The sequence below is a fragment of the Phocoena sinus genome, chromosome 16, assembly GCF_008692025.1.
Source record: "Phocoena sinus isolate mPhoSin1 chromosome 16, mPhoSin1.pri, whole genome shotgun sequence".
Taxonomy (NCBI): domain Eukaryota; kingdom Metazoa; phylum Chordata; class Mammalia; order Artiodactyla; family Phocoenidae; genus Phocoena; species Phocoena sinus.
In genome coordinates, this window is record NC_045778.1 from 2528734 (window position 1) to 2554169 (window position 25436).

Consider the following 25436-nt stretch of genomic DNA (forward strand, 5'->3'; position numbering starts at 1 on the left):
GAAAATGTCTACCCAGAGCTAAGGTGAGGCCCCGGGGCTGGGCTCTGCCAGTGGGCGCGGGGCCTGGAGGTGGTGGAGTGCAGACCATGCTCGGGGCGAGAGGCTGGGAGCGGGGCCCCAGCGCTGTCCCCAGGCCCCCCGAGGACAGGCTCCCTGAACAGCTGCTCTCCAGGCCCCCCGCCCCGTTCCTCACAGACCTGGAAACCCTCCCAGGTGTCAGTTCATGTAGCTCATCCCCCTGGCGAGATGACGGGGTTCCGTGAGTGGCCAGAGAGGCAGCCCCCAGCCTCCCGAGGGGTGCCCTGTGCCTCCAGCCCTCAGGTCCTCCCGGCCCGGACCTCACCCTCCCGGCTCCTCTTGCCCTGGAGACCCCAGGCTAAACCAGCTCCATCCCCTCCCCGCCTGTGGGCCAGCGGGTGACGATGCCCGGCAGAGGCCCAGAGGATGGCCTGCCCGGGGTGCCCCCTCCTCCAGGCTGGTTTTGACCTCACGTGTCACGGGAGTGACGACGCTGGCCCCCTGCTCCCCTCCACGAGGACTGATGACACAAATACTCCTGAGCTGCCCTCTACACCTGGCCTGTCCTTTTAAAGGACTGCCCGCTCGAGGCCTGAGGGAGCGCTCGGAAGACCTGCCGGTCTGCGGGCTTCAGGCTGCACCTGAACTTCCTCTTCTTAAAGGGCTTGCTGGACGGGTTTACGGGTTTTGCCTCCAAGTGGCACATTCCTTTTTCCGAATATTCCAGCGCACCTTATAGCAGGTCACGTGTCTCGAGCATGGGGTCTGTGACTGCAGGAGTCACCACCATCCTCTGGTGTGCTGACGGGCCCTTGAGAGCCCTTGTCGCAGAGATTTGAGAGTCGGGTCCCGCGGCCTGTCCCCTGCTGTTCACTCCCGTCGCTCTTTGGCTCCCTGTGCTTTTAAAGGGAAGCCGTGCGCCCCATGCCCCGAGGGGAAGGACATCACCCGTGGGGTGCCCCTGGCCGTTGCCTCTCCCCTGGTCGGCCAGGGGCTTCACAGCAGTGGGCTCTAGCCCCTAACGGCGCCCACTTCGCTTTTGCTGTCACGGTGGCCTGTGACTTGGTGACGAGACGCCCCATGCGGTGACATTAAAGCACATTTTCGCCCTGAGGTCCCCTGTGATTTGGGGCGACTTTGGGCCCTGCACCACCTGAGACCACATCTCAAGCGTTCACGCCACGGCGGTGGGTGGACCTGCTGCCCCGTCCGTGCCAGGCAAGGGGGGCGCCAGCCTGATGTTCGCGTGTGTCAGCGACACCTGCTGCCGTCCACTGCCTGCTTCCTGCGGGCCCGGCCCTGCGCTGAGTGCCGGGGTGCGGTGCCCCACGGCTCTCGCGGCGGCCCTGCGGGGAAGGACCGTGCGAAGGGGGCACGGGGCTGGAGAGGATGCGCCTGACCGGCGCACGGCTGGTCCGCGGCCAGGGCGGGGCCCGGGCTCGAAGCCTGCCCCGTCCCCCCATTGTGCTGCCTTACCCTGTTTATACGAGGCCACCCGACAGACCCACCTGTGGTCTTCCCTCTATTAGGTAAAGGCCAATCCTGAGTCTACTGGAAAGTTCCAGGCAGCAGGATCTGACCACATTAACTGCTTTCCTAAATGCCTGTCAACAGCTAACCCTGACGAGACAAGGGGCTTTTTCTTTCCCGAAAACTGTCCCTGGTACGAGATAGAAAGAATGCTTAGACTTAAAACCTGCACTTAGGGTTAGGAGTCGAGAGGCTCAGAGCCGTGCTGTCTCGGGGCACGGCCAGGCCTGCGCTGGGCGCACGTGGCCTGGTGGCAGCCTTCTTGCCGCCCGGCCCCGTCGTGAGGCAAGGGCTCTGAGCACGGGGCGGGGTGGGGGGCAGGCACGGAGCCTGCGGCCCTCGAGCCCAGCGAGTGACTCTCTCCTTGGCTCCAGGGTTCCCGACCACCAGGATATAGCTTTTGGGGCCTTGCAGCAGGGGACCAACTGCCTGGACACTTTGGGACACTTTGCTGACGGCGTCGTCGGAGTTTATGAGTGTCACAACGCTGGGGGGAACCAGGTATGTGCACGGGGGCACCAGGGAAGGGGGCCCGAGGCCATATGGCCCACTGCCACCCTCCTCCTGCGATGGCTGCCCCCTCACAGCCGGCCTCGGGGCCAGAGGGGACATCCTCCTGGAACTGCCTTCCGCCTCGGGCGGGCTTGTCTGCGGCTGCAGGGCCATGTGGCCCCCCTCCCCATCGCCTTCCTGCCCCCTCTGTCCTGCCTGGCCGTGTGCTCCTCCCAGGGCCCCTGTCCGCGTCTGCACCTGCCCGTGTCCCTGCTCACAGACGCTTAACCACGGCCGCCAGGGCTGCTATTAGATGATAGAAGCTTAGATCTGAAACGCCCACCCCCTCGGTCCTCGTGGAAAAGGAGGGAGGTAAGTGAGGGCTTGACAGGCCCAGCCGTGGCCTGTGTGTCCCAGAAGAACAGGGCTCTAGAAGGTGCTTTTCCCGTGAGACAGTAACAGGTATTTGGTAAAATGAGGGCCTCGTGCCTGAAAATGGCCGGGTGATGCTGGGAACGCTCATCTACTCGGGGCGGGGGGGTGGCCATTTTAAACAAAGGCTGTTTAACTCAGTGTATCCCAGAGCCTCCTTTAAATAGAACCGTTTCAAAAGGGCGCCTGCCTTTGTGTGAAGTTGGCTGACCCCATCCTCCCAAGGAGCATCCTAGCAGACGGCAGCCCCGGACTCTTGGCCTCCTGTCTCTTGGTGGTGCTGTCTTCGCAGCTGCACGGCATGGCCCAGGCCTGGTGGATTAGACAAGCGAAGCACAGGGAGGGGGCAGCCCCCAGCCGGCTCTGGCCGCTGTCCCAGGCAGATGACCTCCCTGGCTCTCGGCGGAAGAGCCGAAGAGCTTCTGGGAAACACGGGTCCCAGGTCCCCCACCCGGATAGCCTAATTTCATGAGTCTGGGGTCAGAGAGCATCAGGGTATTTGAAAGCCCCCAGGGTGGGTGACCCCACGTGAGTGCTGGGCAGGAGGGCTTCCCAGCAGGAAGGATGCAGGGGCAGGTCACAGCGAGGCGGTGCGCCGCTTCCAGCCCCGCCGTCCCCCGAGGACCAGTCTGGGCCAGCGAGCCACTTCCGAGATCAGGCCGCCCAGCGGTCCTTTGTGTGCTGGCAAGAATGTTCTAGATCTGCACCACCCAGCACAGTAGCCACCAGCCACCTGTGGGTGGCGAGTGTGACGGGATGTACAGTTCTCACTTTGTTTGACTGTAATTCGCTTAGCCACGCGCGGCTGGGGCCCCGGGGAAGCATCCTGTGAAGGTAGGAAGCCAGGGCCGCAGCGGCTGCGCCAGGTGGTACCCTCGCGAACCTTCCAGAGCGAGTCCCGTCTAACTGAGGGCAAGTGGGTCCCGGGGATGAGAAGCGAGGGGTAAACGGCATTTTCTTACGGTAAATTGGGCCCATGCTCCGGAAGAAAAAGGTGTGTCATGTGGTTTCTGGCTGGGCCTCAGCAGACACACAGGAAACGGGGAACTTTAAGAGTGGCAGCTCAAAAGAGCGTTTCTTAAATATTCGTGCCCTTTAGTTTGCAAATTCCGATCACTGAAATGCGCCAGAAGAAGAAAGTGCAGCTCTCTCTGCTGTTCGCAGAGCTGAGCTCGTTTCTCTGGAATTCAGTGTAAAGCCTGCTTTAAAATAGTGAAGCACGCCATAGCGAGGTTGTAGCAACATTCAGACGTGAGCTTTCACTGGGCATCAGCACCCCCGCAATACCTTACAACACCTGCTTCCAAGAACAACCGAAAACCCCTCTCCGTACAGAGTCATCCCACCCATCACTCCTCTTACCCAAGTGGGGACGGGGTCTTTTTGTCACTGGATCACACAGATGGTCTGCTCCTTCCTGGGACCTCTGTGGTACCTGGTGGTGCTTTGAAAGCACCCCCTTCCACCCCACCCCCCTGTGGAAGGACAACATTGTGGAAGATTGGAACCAACCCTCAGGGCCCGGCATGTGGCCCTTCTGACAAGGCACTGCAGACTCAGAGCCAAGAGCCCCAAGGGACAGGTGGACACAGGTGTGCACAGGTGTGCACAGGGCGTCCGAGTTTGGGCAACGGTGGAAAATAGACCGGGCAGGACCTTTCAGAGCCTTTGGTAGGCTACTAGTGAATCTGCAAGAGAGATGCGGGGTCCAAATGCAGTGTTTCCCTAATTTACTTGACCTAGAACCAGCTTTTCATAGAATTCCTCACAGAGTACGCTTGGAGAAACCCTAATTAAAAGGTGAGAGGGCTTCCCTGGTGGCGCGGTGGTTGAGAGTCCACCTGCCGATGCAGGGGACACGGGTTCGTGCCCCGGTCCTGGAGGATCCCACATGCCGCGGAGCGGCTGGCCCCGTGAAAAAAAAGAAAAAGGTGAGAAAGTTGAAGCTGAGGGGACTGCCCAGTCTGACTCCCTGTTAGGGGACAAGGAAGCCTGCCCACAGGCCAAGGGGCTTGCCCTTCCTCTCCTGGACAGTGGCCCGAGCCCACCGCTCCCAGCTGGACCTGTGTCTCACCGCTGGCTGGGGGAGGGGTGCGCGTGTGGCCTCCAGGTGTTAATGCTTTCTTCTTTTAAGATTTGATGAAAGTTCATAATAATGCAATTGACAAGGAAATTTAGTTATTTCTGAGGTATACATTTTAAAGTAAAAACTAGAATTATGACTTCTAACATTATGCCAGAACAGAACATATAAGATTTTTAGAAATTTCATGTAATGTCTGAAACATTTATATGAACATATTTCCATACAAATAACCGAAAGAAAGTTTTAGTATGAGTTGTTTTTTTGACATGTATGCACTGATGTGTATAAAATTGATGAGTCATAAGAACCTGCAGTTAATGCTTTCTTGGTAGCAGAGCATCTGCTCCAAGGCGATTCGGGTACTGAGCAGTGAGGCTTCTCAGAACGTTCTGTATTCCTGCCCTTAGCTCTGTCCCCTGAGGACAGAAACAAGAAAAACAACGTCTCCCTAGCACTTAATCGTGCCTAAAGTTACATGACACAAGCACTGGTGTGATACCCGCTCTCCCACGCGGGAGGAAGCCTCCAGCGGGCAGGGCCTGGCCTGTGTGATCGCTGCCAGGAGTCTGAGTCATTGCAGGCGCTCAGCGGACAGTCACTGGGTGGATGAACGGACAGACGGATGGACAGATGACTTGCAGCAGCTTTCCTGGATGTCCAGCACAAGCGGGGCATGGGGAGGGCACCCCCTGTGGGATTCTGAGTTGGAAGAGGCCTCGCTGCTTCTAGATCCTGAGGGCTCACGTGGGTTTTATCCCTTTGCAAGGGTCAAGTCCTCGAGTGCCGGTCAGAAGCCTCACCCTCCTGTCTCCGCCATAGCCCTGCCAAGAGCAGGCTCCCTACCTCCTCTCCCGCCTTTCACCCTGTGACCCCACTCACCCATCGTGTCCCCTCCCCGGCCTCCTGCCCTTTCAGACGCTTTTGTTTAGTGTTCAGAATACGTAGTTCCGCTCTCAGCTCTTAAGGGACGTGTGTCTATTTTTTAAGATCATAGGCAAGTTATTTCAGCCCTCTCTGGCTCAGTTTTCTCATCTGTAAAATGGAGATGATAATAGCTTCTCATAGGGCTGCTGTTGAAAGGGCTTAAAACAGTGCCAGGCACATCATAGGCACCCAGGGTACAATACCTGGGTCCATTCCTGGGGACCTCACGGAGCTTCCCGAGCATCGGTAGGCCAGTTTAGTGCTCAGTGATGAGGCACGTGGTTTAGAACTTCACACGTGACAAGCCACAGTCATAAGTGCTGTTTCCAAACCACACCCGTGTCGGGGCAGTCATTCCAAGGAAATGTTGACCCTGAACTGTCCGCCTTGTGGGTAGCCAAGCTGGAGCTGCAGTGTTCACAGCCCGCGGTTCATGATGGGAGATGGGGTGTGGAGCTCTCACCTGTGTTTGGGCTTAAGTTCTTACTACTGTTGGCCGAGTGCTCAGTTAGTTATGAAGCTCCCCAACACCCCCGGCTGGAGACTTGCTCTCAGGCACAAACTCCTTTGTTGGCCCTGAGCTGGTCAGGGCTTCTGAAGCCTGTTCCCCGCGTGCCGTCCCCTCTGGGGCCCTTCCTTGTTGCGTCCTTCACCCCGCAGCCCCGCGGGCCAAGCCCTGACCTTGGCTTTGTGTTGCAGGAGTGGGCCCTGACAAAGGAGAAGTCGGTGAAGCACATGGACTTGTGCCTGACCGTGGTGGACCGGGCGCCTGGCTCCCTCATAAAGCTGCAGGGCTGCCGGGAGAACGACAGCCGGCAGGTAGGTGCCGGCCGGGGACCAGCCCAGCAGGCCCAGCTCCCCTGTCCCCCCAGGGCCTGGATCACAGCGGGGACGCTGGGTGTTCACAGGCGGCACCTCTTGACGAGCGCTGTTCTGCGTCCCCGCGTGGAGCCCCTGGCGAGCGCTGGGATGCCTGAGGGGCGCAGGGCGCGGGCTGGTCCTTCTGCCGGGAGGTTACCGTCCTGGTTATTATTCCTCCCCGCTTGCATCCATCTGTTTATGTTTGGTCTGTCCTCTAACAGGCGGCAGAGGCAGGGCTGTGCTTTGAGGCTGCGTGTTCAGCTCCTGCGCGGGTCTGTAAGGGCCTCCCAGGCTGGGCACTGGGGCAGGGGGTGGTCCCAACACCAGAGGCGGCTCCCCTCACCCTGGCGGCCAGCTGAGCCGGGCGGGGCCTTTCCTCAGACGCGGCCCTCGTGCCCAGCTGTGGGTGCTGCGCCCAGAAAGGCTCTGTCTGGTGATGCCCGAGAGCACCCAAGGGACGGGGATGCTGGTGGCCAGTGTGCGTGGGTCAGCACGCCACCGACCCCTGCGTGGAGGCACAGACCCCTGGTCCAGGAGGGGGTGGGGTGACCAGCGGTGTCTCTGGCCCCTGGCTTCTCTGTAGCTGGTGCAGCCCAGCCAGTGCACCCCACCAGGAGCGGTGCTGGCCCGAGCCAGCCAGAGTTCAGCTTTGCTTTAAAAATGAAAATGTTTGACTTCACTCACGAGAAGTTAATGAAACACTGACCTACAAACCAGCCTAGAAAAGGTGTTGAGGTTCATGATACTGTCTCCAGAGGAGGTGTCTCACCCCGGTTCACTTCCATTGCTGTTGAACCCCCCAAGCCCGAAAGGGAGACCTATATTTTATAAAAATATATATAAAGCGGCCTTTATTTCTGAAGCCAGAGGCCTGCTGTGGCTTATTTCCGATTATGTTCTCATTCTCTTCCCCACACCACTGGCCATATTAAAGAGAAATTCCGCGTGTTTTTGTTTTTTCATTAAGTATTTTTCCTTTTTAAGTTTACAAATTGTAAACGATTAAGGTGCAACTGGATGAGACGTTACACGCACACTCGTGTTACTTTTTTCCAAACGCTTCAGAACCTATGTTTACCTCTGTGGCCAGTTTTCTCTGACCTGCGCCCTGAGGGTACCTTGGGGGCAGAGCCTTTCTTGGGCCTAGGGGGAGTGGCTAGTGCAACCCCCAAAGGACTTTCCCGCGTGCCCACACGGGGAGCCGGGCTTGTCCTCTTCCGTCCCTCCTCACGAGACTCACGGGTCTGGGGAAACTGAGGCCTGGGGCTGGCTGGAGCCGGGAGCCCACGTGGGCTTCCCACCCACCACTCCTTTCACAGAAGGGAAGCTGAGGCCCAGAGCCTGGGGTCCTCTCCAGGGTCCCCCAGGAGCACCGAGGCCCACACCAAGGTCCCTTGCTTGGAGCCCAGTCGTCAGGAAACACTTGAAAAGGGCCGTCTCTCCTCTGTCCCCGCCCCCCACCGCCTGCTTCCAGGTGCCCCCCGCCCTGCTCTGCAGAACACCAGCAGGTCCCTAAATGCCCATCTGTGTTGACTGCTGTGGCACCCGAGTGAGAAGGAGAGGGGCTGGTAAACACGGAGGCCACTGTCCCCAGCCCCAACCTCCTGGGACCTGCGTCGGGTGAGCATGGTGCTGGGCCAGGTGCCCTGCCCCGGCTGTAAAGGCAGCGGCGTCCAGGGTAAAGGAGGGATAAGGTGATGGCTTTATCTGGGCTCCAAACCTTTGTTAAGAACAGACAGATGCTCCATCTCTGGAGGGGTCTTCTTTAGTGAGAGCTTGCTGTACGTCAAGGGCTGACGTGTTCCTGCCACCGTCTGGCTCTCACCCTGAAAGGCTCACGTCATTAAGAGGGAGAAAGGCCTGCACACAGTGAGCTCTTCTGGGTGTGTGGTGAACATAAGTGGGGATCTCTTAAACTGTCAACCCCGAGCCCTTCCTTGCCTGGTAGAGAAGATGTGGCCCTTTCAGTAGAGCCTCTGCATCTGGGAATCTGCCCACCCCACCACAGCCGTCTGGGCCCAGGGCTCCGGGCTGCCGAGGCCGCCTCCCACGGACGGAGCTGGGGTTTGGGCGTTGTTGAGGCCTTCCACCTGGCTGACGCTGTGACACAGGCAGCGCTCCCCAGGGAACGGAGTCCAAGTTCACCCATTCCAGATTCTTTGTCAGGCAAGCCCTGGCCACTCAGTGACACGTGGATGTTGGCAGCGTATGACAGCGCGGGAGGAATGGCAGCAAAGAGGGAACAGGAATGAAGGAGGAGGTGACGGGCAGCCCCTCTCCCTGTGCCCATCGGATTGCGCTGCGTTTCACTGTTGGTAGAAACTCCAGGCCGGCAGGCTGGCTTCACAAGCGGCCCAGGGTCCCCACGGGGGTGTCCTTGCAGGGCCCCTCCCTGCCTTGCTTTGCCTCCTTTGCACCTCATTCACTTGCCCTTTGAGAGGAGGCTTCTCGGCTGGTTCTGTCTCAAAGCTGCACTCCTCTTGCCAGTTGGAACATTGGCTTTCCAGGCACATCTGTGTGTTTGTGTTAGGTGTGCATTTGCAGAGTCAAGGGGGAAAGGAAAGCAAGAGTAAGAAAATGTAATTCCACGACGTCCAAAGGATTTGCAAAAATACCAACGGAAGGGAGCTTCTGTGCATAGTGTAAAAAATTAACTAGAATCACAGACTGCATTAATGAAGGGAGAGCTTATGTAAGAAAAAAAGCATGTTCTTTTTTTTTTTTTTTTTTTTTTTTTTGTAAAGAACAGACATTTGAGATTTTTACATGGGGATAAACAACATGAGAGGCCCTCAGGTTTCCCACGGCTGGGCTGTGGGCCTGTTCGCTTCTTTGCCTGGCCGGTTTGGGTTTAGTGGGGCACAGGTGCGTACCCACAGGCGTACAAAGGCGCTACGCCCTGGACTGTACGGGTGGCACACGCAGAACTCGGCAGGTAGCGCTCGGGGACTTAGGGTAGCTGAGACAGGCTTCCACAGCCGCCAGGGTGGAGAGGGTGCAGAGACAGACAGTGAAGAGGTGGTCTCCACAGCACGGCATTCTGTCCACACAAGCATCCCTTTCCCTCCCATTGGCCTCACCCCATCCCTCTGGCGCAGCACGAGGCCCTGCGTGTACGCGGGCACGCTGAGGGGCCCGGGCCCGGCACCGGCCTCAGCAGGGCTGCTTTCAACAGCCAGGGGCAGGCAGCCTGGTCCCTCCTGGAGCTGCCCTGGTTCCTGTGGCTGCTTCCTCGAGGGGAAATATCCGCAGATGAGGCCGTCTTGTGAAAGAATGCCAAGTCTCTGCAGGAAATTCCCCCGTGTGTCGAGTCCTTAAGACCGAGGAGGGGCAGGGGCCCAAGCATGGGGCTTGGTCGAGGAGGTGCCCGAAGAGGGGGAAGGATGGGGCAGGGAAGCGGTCTCCAGCAGGGCCCGGAGAGGAGGTTTGGGGCTGCAAACTAAGCGGAGAGTGCTGGTTTCTTCCTGGGCCCTCAGCGGACCCTGTTTTGTCCCCGTGAAACAGGAGGGAAGGGGGCAGGGCACAACCTTTGAAAGAATGACATAGCCCGAGGACACGACATAAACTGATAAGAACCAGATGGGTCCAAGATGACGGACGAGTCGACTTCCACTAGACCTTGAGCCCCAGTATGCGCTCACAGTAACACATCAGCAAGCTAAATGACACACCCACAGGCGCCATGACAGTTCCAAGAGCGACCACAAGGGTCAAAAAGAGGGCGGCGGCCCAGTTCCTGGAAATCCCCGCCCCTTCCCCAAACAGCTGGACTACTCTCACCACTCATTAGCCTGTGAAATGACCACCCCTATAAAAACAGACAACCCCAGACCCTGGTGCCACTCTCGCCTTCTGAGGTGGCCCACGCTGTCTGTGGAGTGTGTGTCTCTCTAAATAAATCCACTTCTTACCTATCTATCACTTTGTCTCTCGCTGAATTCTTTCTGCGATGAGACATCAAGACCCTGAGGAGGGAAGTGTAATCTCAGCGGGAAGCCTGTGGGTTTTGGCCGGGTTGGAGTTCCAGCCGCGTGGGTTCAGGTCCCAGTCTGAGGTGCGTGGTTTCACCCGGGCTGCTGCGATGCCCGTCCGTCCTGGTCAGAGACCTTGTGGTGAGTGCAGCCAGCAGACCCTGAGAGCAGCCCCGCTGTGCCCTCTCCTGGCGGCGCCCCTGCTGTAAGGTGTTCTCCTGTCTCTTGCAGAAATGGGAGCAGATCGAGGGCAATTCCAAGCTGCGGCACGTGGGCAGCAACCTGTGTCTGGACAGCCGCGGGGCGCAGAACGGCGGCCTGAGCGTGGAGGTGTGCGGCCCCGCGCTGTCCCAGCAGTGGAAGTTCTCGCTCAACCTGCAGCAGTAGAGCGAGCCGCCCGCGTCCTCCCGCGCCGTCGGGCCCGACGACGAGCCCGACCGAGCCCGACGTTATTGATTCTGTTTCTTAAACTTTCGGAGAAACTATATACCTCAGTATTCCATCATGGTCTGAAGGTCGGAGGACCTCGGCGCGGGGCGGGCGGCACCGGGGCGGCGAGGAGGGGGGAGCTGGCCCACCCCGACCCCGGGCCCCGCCGCCTCTCCCCGCCCCGCACCACGCGGATGGATGCGGGAGCCCCACGCCTGCGGGCGGCCGGACTGGGAGGGAAGGGGCGGCGGCCGCAGCACAGCGAGCGGAGCTCTCCACCTCCACTCGGATCCGCGGATAGCACGTCCGGTTTCCATCCGGGTCACGGTCACGGTCACGTCATGGCGTTCGCCCTGCCCCGCCCTCCCAGCTGTCTTCCCGGTGCAGACCCCCTTCCACGTGGCGTACCTGCTCTCTTTGGATATGAACTTTGCTGTGGTGGGACACTGCACACACACATGTATGAAGAAAGAATGTACGGTCAGTTCCTATGGTTTCTGTAGGTTACCCTCATCCTGTAAGTTGTCCACAAAGCAGATCACAGCATCAGGAGGAGGGGCTGAGCCCTTCAGCGCCCGAGGGAGGAAGGGCCTCCTTCGCCCCCGGAGCCTTATAGGTGGGTAGGTGCTGCTGTGGCCGCCACCCCGGGAGGCTAGCCCTGCCCCGAGGCCCGGACCCCGGCGGCATCTCGGTTTGGCTTCAGCTGGGAGTCGTGTCATGCTCTGTGTCGGAATCCACTTTTCGTGCCCTTGGTGTCTGTAAACCCTGAATGGTTTACTTAATTTGACAGATTATTGCTTTGGGTCTTTGTAAATTAGATTTCTTTTCTCTGAGGATAAAATGAGTAAACAAGAATCTGCCGGCTCCCAGTGACGGTGGGAAGCTCTCCCAGGCAGCATTGGGCTCATGGTGAGGACCCTGGTGTGCTGGCACCACTGTGAAGGTCACCTGGGCCCAGTCCTGCCTGCCTCAGGGGCTTTCGGTCAAGAGTTAGGAAAAGTGAAAACCAAACAACACCCGATCAATGACGCTGACGATTCGGGGCACAAAACGGGAGCTTTGTGGCTTAGGAGGTGCAGGTCAGCATAAACCACAAGACGGTCGTGAACTAACAGTAAAGCAGGAAGAGTGGCCTGGGCACGGCCCTGACACCCAGGCGTGTCCCCGCAGAGCCCTCCTTGCCTCCGAGGTGCACACACGCAGGGGTAGCCCAACCGCAGACCCCATGGGGCGCCCCGGTCACTCTCGTGGTCACTGCCTTCCTGCACCCCCCTCACCCAGCACTTCGTCACACAGATGCCCAGTGTCCAAGAGGCGTCACACGGGCACTCCTTCAGGCCCCTCTGGGAGGTCACAGAGAAGTGGCCCCGGAAAGTTCTGCCAGGTTAGCACTTGACCAAGTGCCGCTCTCTCCTGCCTGTTTCTTCTAGGAAAGGGGACGTTGGTCTTTCTTCCTCCACTGCAGAAGCCCCCCACGTGTTTGCTTTATGATGGTGGGCTTGGGCCTGGAGGCATGGCTGGGTGACCTTGCTCTGCGTCTTTTTGCCCCCTGCCGAGCAACCAGGTGTATCTTCGGTGGACCGGGAGGCCGTAGTAGGATTAACTCGGCACAACTGTATCCTCAGAGGCTGATCGTGGCCACCAGTAGGCTGTTAGGGAGAGTCCTGGGTACCTGTGCAAGGCTGCTGAGCACAGGTGGGGCAGGAAGCAGCCACCCGGATCCTGGGTTCCGTTGTCAGGCGACTTCTACTGTTAGGAAAAAAATCCCATGGACGGAAAACAAATCTGGCTTTAAAGTAGCACAAATTTTAATCAGGTTCTTGACAAATTCTTTGCCCACACACCTCCACCCCACCCAGAAGTCTTACCAACCTTTGTACCATTGAGATGCGTCCCCCCGGGGCCCTTGGGCGGCAGCTCCACCATCCCTGAGGTGGTATGGTTGGCGGCCTTGGCAGGCGTGGGCATTGTGAGCTGAGGTGGGCTGGGAGGGCTCCCTTGGGTGAGCTATGTTTACATGACACAGTGTGCCAAAGTGACTTACTGTGGCTGCATTACTTTCTAGTCATCGGGACTGTCCCCCTCTCCCACTCTTGTTTTTACAAGTAAAGATCCTTTCCTAAAAGCCCTTGGAGCAAAGCGTGGCGAAGTTAGTTGTCTTCTCTGTGCTGGTCTTTCTTATGTCTTCATAAAAGCTAAAATGATGGTATCTGTGATAAGTTTTGCAAATTCAAAATATAGTTTGGTAATTTTTTTTCCAGTTGATTTTTAAAAAGAACTGCTGTACAGAGCTTGTACTTCGTCCATTTTATAGATGGAAACCATCCTTGAAAATTGTTTAACTTAAATAAAGAGGAGATACTTTATAGATACGCTCTGCGGGCGGCTGCAGTCCCTCTTGGTCTTTATAGGATGGACTTGACTGGTGTTTGGGGGCTGTGATTATGGTCTCTCTTGGGAGAGGGGTGCTGCTCGATTACCATGTCTGATCACACTTTTAAAATGCGTTCACCTTTTACTGCTGCACCTTTTGATGTTTATTCTTTTTTTTTTTTTTTTGCGGTACGCGGGCCTCTCACTGTTGTGGCCTCTCCCGTTGTGGAACACAGGCTCCGGACGCGCAGGCTCAGCGGCCATGGCTCACAGGCCCAGCCGCTCCGCGGCACGTGGGATCTTCCCGGACCGGGGCACGAACCCACGTCCCCTGCATCGGCAGGCGGACTCTCAACCACTGCGCCACCGGGGAAGCCCCGGATGTTTATTCTTATTTGGAATAATAACCGTTATCATCTGTGGAGTGTTTATGATGTGCCAGGCCCCACTCCAGGCACTTAAATACATCCTCGTTGCCTTCTCACAGTAACCTGGGAGATAGCATTACGGGCTGCATTTTACAGTTGGCTGGGGAAGCTGGTGCTTAAAGCTGCTGGCCTGCTCAGCGTCACAGGCTAACCTGCCCAAGGTCACGCCACTCCTAAGTACTCCCCTGGCCAGCCCCAGGCGCTGAGAGCCAAAGCCTGCCCTCCAAACCAGGGCAGGGGAGAGGCTGAAGGGCCAATATCATCACAGCTTTTAGAGTATTTTAAATGCTTATTCCATTTACCAGTTACCAGGGCTCTCCAGTTCCATTCCAGGCAAACTTGAGTCCTTGCCCCTCTTCCTGGGCCTTTAAAAGTACCTTCCTTTGGACAACCCCACAGGTGTGTCAAGGAAACACAATACTGTCCAGTTCTTTAGCAATTTGGGTTGCAACTGGGGAGGCTGAAAAGATGGCCCCGATGAGTGTTTTGAACCTTCTGGAGGCCCTGTTTCTGCATCCTCTTTCTCCATTATTTGAGACAACCAAAATTTGCTCCGCTGCCATCTGAGAAACAGGAAGAGCTCTTAGCGTAATTGTGCAGGACCCATCAGAGGCCTTTAGGAACTGTGTGTGTGTGTGTGTGTGTGTGTGTGTGTTTACCGCTTTGACAACAGGAATTTTCTGAGAAACTCTCTATGTTGCCCTGATGCCCTGGAGACCTAAGAGCAGGGGGAACGTGTTCAATGCCAGAAGAAGAGGATGAGCAGAGTGTCTGGCAGGCTCAGGCTGGGGCGTTTGGAGACAGGATTGGGTCAGTCTGGCCAGAGGTGGAGTCCCGCATGCTGAGAAAAGACTTTGGGCCGATTCTGGGGAGAGGGGAGCTATATGAGCCTTGGACTAGAACAGGGAGTATCAGGTTTGCAAAAATATTTAGAGTAAGGGGCTGCCCTGGTGGTCCAGTGGGTAAGACCCCGCACTCCCAGTGCAGGGGGCCTGAGTTCGATCCTTGGTCGGGGAACTAGATCCGGCATGCATGCCGCAACTAAGAAGCCCGCGTGCCGCAACTAAAGATCCCATGCGCCACAACTAAGACCCAGCGTGGCCGAAATATTTTAAAATATATATTTAGAGTAAAATACTTAATCCACCTCGGCTCTTTGATTCTGCAGTATATTTCACGTTTTAAAAAATATTCAGCCAGAAAAATAAGATGTTTGCATGCCCTCTTCTGTCCACGGACTTACATGAAAGAAAAAAGAAGATTTTCTTCCTAGATGTTCTTACATATTCCTGAGCAACTTACTAATAATACTATATATATGTGTTTGATTTTATGTATTACGTGTGCCTTCTCATGATAAACATGTTTCCAAAAGCCCTCGCATCTGTGGGGTCCCAAAGAAGTAATGAGAAGTATTCCCCCAGCAGTTCCTGCCTGAGCACCTGCGGGGCCTGGCCCCGGGTGCTGGGCAGGGGCTGCGGAAAAGACCGTCATGGTCCCCGCCACAGGTTACACCCCCAGGGGAGTCCGACTTGGAACCAGATCTTGAACACAGGAAGATAGACTGAGTCACAGCAAGGTGCTGGCCTCCTGAAGGTCATGGAAGGAATCCTCGGGGTTGACGGGGGGGGGGGAGGGGGGCCGGGGGGGTGTTGAGGGGCGGCGGTTTGGTTCACCGTCGAGGGCCAAGATGTGAGAACTCAGAGTGGCCGGCGCAGGCTCACTGAAGAACTTCCAGACGTTAACTGTCCGCGGTGTTCTTGAAGTTGTGAAGAATTCTCTGCTGAAGCACTTTCAGTGAAGGGTGTCAGAAATCCAACTGAACGTAGTATAAATGGAGACATTTATTATCGCATAGGACAGCAAGGCCCAAGGTGACAGGGTTCTGGATTGGTTCTGGGACGTGACTTCATTGTGAGCAACTACCCTCGTCTGCCCGACCGTGCCCTCCCCCGTCCGTCCCAGACACGGGAAAACCCTCCGCGAGAAGGAAGCGTTTCCTGCTGCCCTGTGCGTCTTTCTCCTTCTTTCCTGCCCTCCCGCCGGCGCAGACGCCCCTTTCCCAGTGATCACCCCCCCACCCCCTGCACAGAACCTCTCGGGCCCCACTGCCCAGAACCCGGCGCCCAGGTGCCAGGGCAGGGGGCAGCAGTCCCCTCCCAGCGCCACCGCCCTGTGTCATGGGGTGGGGTCTGCCGGCGGGGAGGACAGGGCGGGGCAGCCGCTAGGGCGGGCGCAGCACCTGCCGCATTTGTCGTCCCTGAAAGACGTCTGTACGGCCGAATGGCTGGGGCGGCCACGTGGTCACAGGCTCCTGCGTCCTCGGTGGAAGGCGGCTTCACCCTGGTCCGCTGGCGCCTGCTGGCCACGTGGGGCCTCTTCGTTTTCAGGTGAGTGAGATGTATGGCTTGGGGTCGCAAAGACAAATGATGCTGAGACGGTTATCAAAATATGTTTATGATATGTGTTTCTGAATGCGTTAAATAACGAGGCCTCATGTCTGATTGCTGCCATAATTTCAAAGTAGTAATGCGCGTAAGCAGTAGTTTGAAAAATCTAGTTAACGTGATGTGAAGATACCTGTGATGTGTGTGTGTGACCAAGCTTCCAGCTCATTGGCTACGTACGTTCAGTTGAAGGCAAAACAAAATAAACCTTCTGGAAAACTCTAAGAATCTCGGAGTAGGTGACACCTGTCACCCACAGCTGTGCTCTGGGACCAGCTCTGCGCCTCGGCGGCCGCCTCTTCTCCCTGCAGGACAGAAGGAGGTGGGGCAGCGCGAAGCAGGGGAGAACCGCAGGGCCTTCGGGAGCTGCACAGGGCCCGAGCTGACCTTGACCCCGGGCCTGGCTCCAGCCTTCTTTCTGAGGGCCAAGTGGGACAAGCCTGTTGCCCAGGTTACCCACAGTGAGACTGTCCTCCTCCTGGTCCAGCGGGAGGGCAAGGAGCCCGGGCAGGACGCCGTGGGGCGGGGCGGGCTGGCGCCCGGGAAAGCTGGGGAGGCGGCGGGGTGGGGCGGCGGGGGGAGGGAGGCTTGGGGTGCGCGGCGAGCGCCGAGGGGCCCTCAGCGCCGTTCTTGCCTCCCAGCCCCCGGGTCAGCACAGGAAAGTCACTTCACCGGGTCTGAGAGGGGGGCACGGTCACGGTGAGATGCGGCCCGTGAGATGTGAGAGCCCCGGCGGGGCGGGCCTCACGGCGGGCGGGCGGTGGGCGCGTGCGGTCGTACAGGGAGGGCCCTGGACGGGTCCCGGGGGAGGCTTGTTACAGGTGCTGAGTTGCCCGCGACATGTCACTGCCTGGCTGGGGGGGGCGTGGAGACTGCTGTCGCGTCGCCCCGAGCGGCCGCAGAAGAGGAGGCGGGAGGCACGGGCCCGACGGGGAGGCTGAGTCCCGGCCGGGGAAGGAGAGACCCCGACGAGGGCCGAGCGAGGCGGGGAAGAGGCGCGTCAAGCCAGGCCCAGCCGCTGCCGAGTGAGCGTGGGCGCAGGGACGTCGAGTGGGCTCGCCACCAGGGCCAACGACCAGCGGGCAGCGGGTGACGGCGCGTGGGGTGGGCGGACAGAGGCCGCGCACGCAGTCAGGCTGGGGTCTGCGGGCCAGGCCGGCGGCCCTGGGGGTTTGCGGAAGACGGGAGGGAGGGAGGATGGACCCCACTGCCCTCCAGCCCCTCCGACAGGACGGCTGCCGGGACTCAGGGCGGCTAAGCGCCCCTGGGTTTCCAGGGCTCCCCTCCCCATGGCCACGCGCCACCGACCACAGCGAGAACGTGGTCCACGTGTCTCCCATCGGGGACAACAGGGGCCTGAAGGGCTGGGGGAGGGGGAGGGGGGACACAGCTGCCGAGTGACGACACAAAACCACTGGGCCAGCTTTTCGGAAGTAGAAAGTGTATGGAGGCTCGTTAGGGACTGAATTGTGTCCTCTCCAAAATCCATATGTTGAAGTTAGGACCTCAACATCCTAACCCCCAGGACCTCAGAATGTGACTCTATTTGGAGACAGTCTTTAAAGACGGGAGTTAAAATGAGGCCATCAGGGTGGCCCTAATCCAGTATGACTGGTGTCCTTATAAGAAGAGATTAGGACGCAGACAAGCACAGAGGAAGGACCAACAGGAGGACACGGGGAGAAGACGGTCGTCTAATAGCCAAGGAGGGAGGGCTTGGAAGGGACCAACCTGCCAACCATTTGATCTCCGACTTTTAGCCTCCGGAATCATGAGAAGATAAATTTCTGTTGACTAAGCCACCCATCCTGTGGTACTTTGGTTTGGCAACCCTAACAAACTAATGCCAACGTTGGTACCAGGAAGTGAGGTGCTACTGTAACAAATACCTAAGAAGTATGGAAGGGGCTTTCGAACTAATAGTGGGCAGAAATGGAAGAGTTTCGAGGAGCGTGTTAGATAAAGCCTGGGTCGCCTTGAAGAAACTGTGGGTGTGAAAGGTGATCCAGAGAGAAGAGGGGGCCTACAGAGACCGCCTCCGTTGTCTTGGAGGAGCACACACACCATCACAGAGAGGATACAAACATAAACGCTGAGGGTGCCGCCGGTGAGGTCTCAGAAGGAAATGAGGAACAAGAGACGGGAAGGGGAAGGGAACCTGGAGGAAGGCGCTCCCTGTCAGAGCGGCAGAGATCTCAGCTGCATCACGTGTTCTAGTGTTTTGTGGAAGCAGAACCTGCAGGTGACCAGCGTGGATGCACAGCTGAGGAGGTTTCTTTTTCTTTTTTTCATTTTATTTATTTTTGGCTGTGTTGGGTCTTCGTTGCTGCGCGCGGGCTTTCTCTAGTTGTGGAGAGCGGGGTCTACTCTCTGTTGCGGTGTGTGGGTTTCTCATTGCGGTGGCTTCTCTTGTTGCGGAGCACGGGCTCTAGGCATGTGGGCTTCAGTAGTTGTGGCTCACAGGCTCAGTATTTGTGGCTCGCGGGCTCTAGAGCACAGGCTCAATAGTTGTGGCGCACGGGCTTAGTTGCTCCACAGCATGTGGGATCTTCCCAGACCAGGGCTTGAACCAGTGTCCCCACTTAACCACTGGTGTTTCTTAACCACTGCACCACCAGGGAAGTCCCGCTGAGGAGGTTTCCAAGCAAAGTGTTGAAGGTGCAGCCTATTTTCTCCTTGCTGCCTATAGTAAAATTCAAGAGGAAAGAGATAAATTGAAGAGGGAACCAGGACGTGTAGATTTGGAAAATTCCCAACCAATCCACACTATAAAAAAATGAGAAAAGCTTGTGCTCTGGAGAGAGCACTTAGAGTGGTGCTGGGCAGTGTTTGCTAAGAAGCTTATGGACATGTGCCTGATGGATCCAATCAGCCATCTCAGCAGAAGCCAGGGTAGAGGGGAGCTTCTCCAGGGGAGATCTGTGGAAGACCCTCTTGTTTGGTGGCTTAGGCCCACCAGACCCAAGGTTTCTGAGAGTTTTATATCAGCAGAAATGCCACCAGCTTGGACTGAAGGAGACTGAGACAGGATGAGATGAAGGAAAGGCTGTCCAGGATTCTGTAGGACAGGACCATAGCGCCAGCCCGGCAAACATGCCTCATCCTCCAGGCAGAGGGAAGAATGACCCTGAAGAGTGGTTTAAGGTTGCCTGTCACACGACCCAGGGCACCGCGGGGGGGCAGAGCTGAGTTCTCTATTTCACTGCAGGGCTGAAGGGTCACGGCTGCCACCCTGGTGGACCCAGAAAGAAGAGCATGGAGCCAAAGAGGATTATTTTCTTTTAATTATTAAGTAGAGTTGGCTTAAAGTATTGTATTAGTTTCAGGTGTACAACATAGGGATTCGATATTTTTATAGATTACACTTCATTTAAAGCTATTATAAAATAATGGCTATGTTTCCCTGTGCTGTACAATATTTCCTGGTAGCTTATTTATTTTATACATAGTAGTTTGTATCTTTTAATCCCCTCCCCCTATCTTGCCCCATCTTCCTTCCCTCTCTCCACTGGTAACCACTAGTTCTCTATATCTGTGGGTCTGTTTCTGTTTTGTGATATTCATTTTAAAAATTTTTTTAGATTCTACATATAAGTGATAGCATACAGTATTTGCCTTTGTCTGACTTATTTCAATAAACATAATACCCTCTAGGTCCATCCATGTTGTTGTAAATGGCAAAATTTTATTCTTTCTTTTAAGGCTGAGTAGTATTCTATTCTATACACACACACACACACACATGTATACACCACATATACATATATATACCACATTTTATGTATCCATTCATCTGTTCATGGACACTTAGCTTGGTTCCATATCTTGGTAATTGTAAATAATTCTGCTATGAACATTGGGTGCTTGTATCTTTTCAAATTACTGTTTTCAATTTTTTCAGATATATACCCAGGAATGGGATTGCTAGATTATATGGTAGCTCTATTTTTAGTGTTTTGCAGAACCTCCATACTGTTCTCCACAGTGGCTGCATCAATTTACATTCCCCCCAAGAGTGTACTAGGGTTCCCTTTTCTCCACATCCTTGCCAACATGTGTTATTTTTTAACTTTTTGACAATAGCCATTCTGACAAGTATGAGGTGATATCTCATGGTGGTTTTGATTTGCAGTTCTCTGATGATTAGTGATGTTGAGCATCTTTTCATGTGCCTGTCGGCCATCTGTATATCCTTTCTGGAAAAATGTCTATTCAGGTCTTCTGCCCATTTGTTTAATCAGGTTGTTTGTTTTTCTGATACTGAGTTGTATGAGCTGTTTATGTATTTTGGATATTAACCCCTTATCATATCATTTGCAAATATTTTCTCCCATTCAGTAGGTTGTCTTTTCATTTTGTCCATGGTTTCCTTTGCTGGGCAAAAGCTTTTAAGTTTAATTAGGTCACATTTATTTAGTTTTGCTTTTGTTTCCTTTGCCTGAGGAGACAGATCCTTAAAAATATTGCTACAGTATCTCTCAAAGAGTGTTCTGCTTATGTTTTCTTCTAGGAGTTATATGGTTTCCAGTCTTACATTTAGGTCTTTAACCCATTTTGAGGGTTTTTTGTTTTTGTTTTGTATATGGTGTGAGAAAAATGTTCTAATTTCATTCTTTTAGATGTAGCTGTCCAGTTTTCCCAGCACCACTTACTGAAGAGACAGACTGTCTTTCCTCCATTATATAGTCTTGCCTCCTTTGTCATAGATTAATTGACCATAGGTGCATGGGTTTATTTCTGGGCTTTCTATCCTGTTCCATTGATCTCTATTTCTGTTTTTGTGCCAGTACCATACTGTCTTGATTACTGTAGCTTTGTAGTATAGTCTGAAGTCAGGGAGCCTGATTTCTCCAGCTCTGTTTTTCTTTCTCAAGATTGCTTTGGCTATTCAGGGTCTTTAAGTTTCCATATAAATTTTAGGATTATTTATTCTAGTTCTGTGAAAAATGTCAGAGGTACTTTGATAGGGACTGCATTAAATCTGTAAATTACTTTGGGTAGTATGGACATTTTAACCATATTAATTATTTCAATCTATGGACATGGGATATTTTTCCATTTCTTTGTATCATTCAGTTTCCTTCATCAATATCTTATAGTTTTTAGAGTATAGATCTTTCACCTCCTTGGTTAAGTTTATTCCTAGGTATTTTATTATTTTTGCTGCAATTGTAAATGGGATTGTTTTCTTGAATTCTCTTTCTGATAGCTCATTATAATGTATAGGAAAGCAACAGATTTCTGTATATTAATCTTGTATCCTGCAACTTTACTAAATTCACTTATTAGCTCAAAAATTATTTTGGTGAAGGCTTTAGGGTTTTCTCTATATAGTATCATATCATTTGCAAATAGGGACAGTTTTACTTCTTCCCTTCCAATCTGGATACATTTTATTTCTTTTTCTGGTCTCATTGCTATGGCTAGGGCTTCCAATACTATGTTCAAGAAAAGTGGTGAGAGTGGGCATCCTTTTCTTGTTCCTGATTTTAGAGAAAAGGCTTTCAGCTTTTCACTGTTGAGTATGATGTTAGCTGTGGGTTTTTTTGTTTGTTTTGTTTTGCGGTACGCGGGCCTCTCACTGTTGTGGCCTCTCCCGTTGCGGAGCGCAGGCTCCGGACGCGCAGGCTCAGCGGCCATGGTTCACGGTCCTAGCCACTCCGCGGCATGTGGGATCTTAGCGGACCGGGGCACGAACCCGTGTCCCCTGCATCGGCAGGCAGACTCTCAACCACTGCGCCACCAGGAAGCCCTAGCTGTGGGTTTTTAATAGAGGACTTTTATTATGTTGAGATACGTTCCCTCTATACCAGCTTTGATGAGAATTTTTATCATGAATGGATGTTGAATTTTGTCAAATGTTTTTTCCGCGTCTATTGAGATAATCATGTGATTTTTATCCTTGCTTTTGTTATTGTGGTGTATCTCATTGATTGATTTGAGGATATTGAACCATCCTTGCATCTCTGGAATAAATCCCACTTGATCATGGTGTATGATCCCTTTTATATATTGGTGAATTTGTTTGCTAATATTTTGTTGAGGATTTTTGCATCTATATTCACCAAAGATATTGACCTGCAATCTTCTTTCTTTGCAGTATCAAAGAGGATTATTCTTAGACCTTAAAATCTAATGGAATTTGCCCTGGTAGGTTTCAGACTTCCTTTGGACTGTCACCCCTTTCTTCCTTCCAATTTCTCCCTTTTGGAATGTGAATGTCTATCCTATGCCTGCCCCACCACTCTACTTTGTTATAGCAGTTCTGACTGGCTAATACACTGTTGCCCTCATGAATCCCCAAAGCCACGTGCACAGCTCAGCTTGGCCTCCTGCCAGCTCCAAACCAGATGTCCATAGGGTGCACACATCTGCAGGGACAGCCCTCAGCACTGGACAGGGCCTCTAAGCTCATAGCCCATGATGAGCTCCAAGAGTGCAGGTTCAATCCCTGATTGGGGAACTAAGATCCTGCAAGCCAGTATCCTTAGGGTCAGAGGCCTTTGAGAGACAGAATTATCATAACGATAAAGTAGACAATAAATGAATAAGGGTTGCAGAAAGCATTCAAATATAGACAGTGAGAGCTTCTTGGGGGGAAAAGAACGGCTTGATCGGAGCAGGGACCAGAGAATCCAGTTCCATGTGGCCCCTGGGCTCAAGCCTGGGGCCGACGGCTCGTTCCTGGACTCTGGGAGAAGGTCTGTGTGTATCTCCGACACCTCTAACCAGCCCTGCTGGATCGGGGACTTAGGTGGTAAATAAACTAACATAGACAGGCCCACTTCCATCACCTCCCTCAAGGGGGAGGAGGTAGAGCTGAGAAATGTATTTACAGAAAGTACATTAGTGCAGGTTCTTCTTTTGGTCTGTGCTGATAGCTCAGTGGGTTTTTTTGGTATCAACTCCTTAAGGAAGCGTATGGACTTCAGGCCAGTTCTTTAGGGGAAGCAGTGAGGATCCGATTGGGATACGGGTCCTCTTTCCGGGTGGCTGCTCTCACAAGCCCTGCAGCCAGAGCTCACCACGTGTCCCTCTGTCCCTGTAATAAACGGGCCTTTACCCCGTGCTCTCAGCTGCAAGGAGCACAGTGCGGAAGGGGAGGAGATGCATTCCTGAGGCCCTGGGCACGTTGGCCGAGCCGACCTCTCCCTCCGAGAAACACCCACCGCGTCCTTGCCTTCCTGGGACAGCAGGGGTCCTGAGAGGGCCGGTGGCTCCCACCCAGGGAGGGCCGGAAGCAGAACTGCCAAAGTGGTAAGTGCTCTCGTCTGTCAAGTCTCTTTTCATGACGATAGTTTTGGGGAAAGAGCTACTCAGACCATCAGCTTGAGTCCCACATGCCGGACCTGAATTTTATTAGCTGCATCTCTCTCTCTCACTCAATGAAAACTCAGACTTTCCCTCCCAACACAGGCTTTCACTGATGCATCCTTTTATTTTAGCCAAGTCACCCCAAGAGACAGAGGATCCAGACTGTGAGGGATGTCTCCAATAGTTAGAAGCCCGCTGTGGCAGCGAGGGCCTCCAGCATGCCCGTGGTCACACCACTGCAGAAGGACCAGATGGCCAGGTCCGTGTCTGCATCCCAGTGGCCAGCGTCTAAAGCCAGCTCTTACACGGAGAGGTTGCCTGGGTGATGGGATTTTAAAAGATCCCCTTACCTCAAACTATCATTACCTGTCAATCTGTCACACCACCAGCAGTATTATCATTAAAATCAGTTGTCCCTCAATGGATATGAGTCTTATCGAAGGGAGGACCACGGTGCTTTTTAACTTGACCATCAACTACTCACAGACTGAGCTCCCCTGACAACCAGATGACAGCCTCACAGGCAGCGAGAGTGGGCAGACACCTGCAGGGGAGCCAGAACCCCCGTTCAATCACAAGATGGGGCAATGGGGGTCCTGACAGATGCTGCCTGTGCCCCGATGCCTGGCCCAGGGCTCTTTCTCTGAGTCATCCGTCATCATGGAAATGAAGAGCCCTCACTTCCAGGAGGCTCATAAAAGCTTCTTCCTAAGACACTTTATATTAAGGCATTCTCCTCTTAAGAAGACACACGGCTTCTCACCGCACACAAGGCTAAGCCAGATGCCATGCTGGCGTCCAGACTAGCGTGCGGGCTCTGAGGACACGGGCAGGTGAGTTCTGAAGAGGCTGAGGGGACACTGGGCAACGGAAGGCACCTGGAGAGAAATCGAGGCAGAGGTGAGATGCTAGGCAGAGGGCAGCGGGGACACTGCTGCAGGGCAGAGCCCTGGTCACCCCTGCGGACTCGGGACATCCTGGTCTCGCGGCAGCTGAAGAGGACATGGATCTGTGATTGGGCCCGTTGTTCCCAGGAACGTTCACGCCACGAGGCCACGCCCCAACTTGCCTCCTTCCTGCCCTGCACGGACTCAGCTGGCTTCTTCAGAGCACGTGACGTGTGGGTCCTTCCAAGGCACCGTGTGCGGGGAGAGGCTGTGGATGGGGTCTCACAGGAGGCTGTCGTTCACGTAGGAATCCGTGGGGCTCCTCCTGGGAAATTTGGGGGCCAGGGTGACGGAAGGGCTCAGACTTGGCCCGGCAGGGCTGGGTGCCCAGCTCAGTGGTCACTTCCCTGTGCAAAGTGATTTGCCTCACAGGTCGCTGTGAGCAAACAGGTGGCCAGTAGAGGAGAGGCGGGCGCCCCTGCCCCTGTCTTCCTCAGCATCCAAGGGGGCCTGCGGAGGGCCGGGGCGGCCACATTCGCCGAGGCCCTTGCTCAGAAGGGAAAGAAACAGCTGTGGGGGCTTCCCAGGTGGCGCAGTGGTTGAGAGTCCGCCTGCCGATGCTAGGGGACGCGGGTTCGTGCCCCGGTCCGGGAAGATCCCACGTGCCACGGAGCGGCTGGGCCCGTGAGCTATGGCCGCTGAGCCTGCGCGTCCGGAGCCTGTGCTCCACAAGGGGAGAGGCCACAACAGTGAGAGACCCGCGCACGGCGAAAAAAAAAAAAAAGAAACAGCTGTGGACGGCTACCCCAGAGCTGACCCACAGGCCAGAAAGAAAACGGGGCTGGAAAGTTTAGTTCAGTAAAGGTCAGGCGGCCTGCATCAGTCAGGCTTGTCTGTTATTAACTAAGATACAATTGTGCTAAAATGTATTCTATCAGCTAAGATACAATTGTGCTAAATACTCTTAATAAAGATACTCTTTGACACAATAATATCAACGGACACCAGCATAGTGCTAGCGGCAGAGTCAACAAATAACCACCCAAAGATAATAGGTCCTAATCCCTGGTGCCTGAGCCACGGGACCAGAGGATGGAGCCTCAAGCCCCAGAGGGTGACTCCCAGACCTTGAACCTAATGGAATCTGCCCTGCTGGGTTTCCAAAGGGCTTGGGACTGGTGGCCCCCTTTCCCCTTTCATTTTCCCCCTTTTGGAATGAGAATTTCTGTAGCTGTTATTCTAGG

The 25436-nt window shown here is 54.8% G+C and overlaps 1 protein-coding gene across 3 annotated transcripts in view; it reads left to right on the top strand.

Annotated features, from left to right (window-relative positions):
* GALNT2 (polypeptide N-acetylgalactosaminyltransferase 2) overlaps nucleotides 1-13116 on the top strand; it is a 174482-nt gene extending 161366 nt beyond the window's left edge. For 2 of the 3 annotated variants that reach the window (XM_032607354.1, XM_032607355.1), the window contains 3 exons: nucleotides 1-23; nucleotides 1923-2049; nucleotides 6182-7286. The exon at nucleotides 1-23 is cut by the window's left edge and continues 61 nt beyond it. In XM_032607354.1, coding sequence (XP_032463245.1) covers nucleotides 1-23; nucleotides 1923-2049; nucleotides 6182-6892 — 861 coding nt within the window. In that variant the 3' untranslated portion in view covers nucleotides 6893-7286. Of the gene's footprint in view, nucleotides 24-1922; nucleotides 2050-6181; nucleotides 7287-10545 lie in introns of those variants that run through there. The other variant, XM_032607356.1, reaches the window with a different exon arrangement.
* Nucleotides 13117-25436: the final 12320 nt, after the last annotated feature.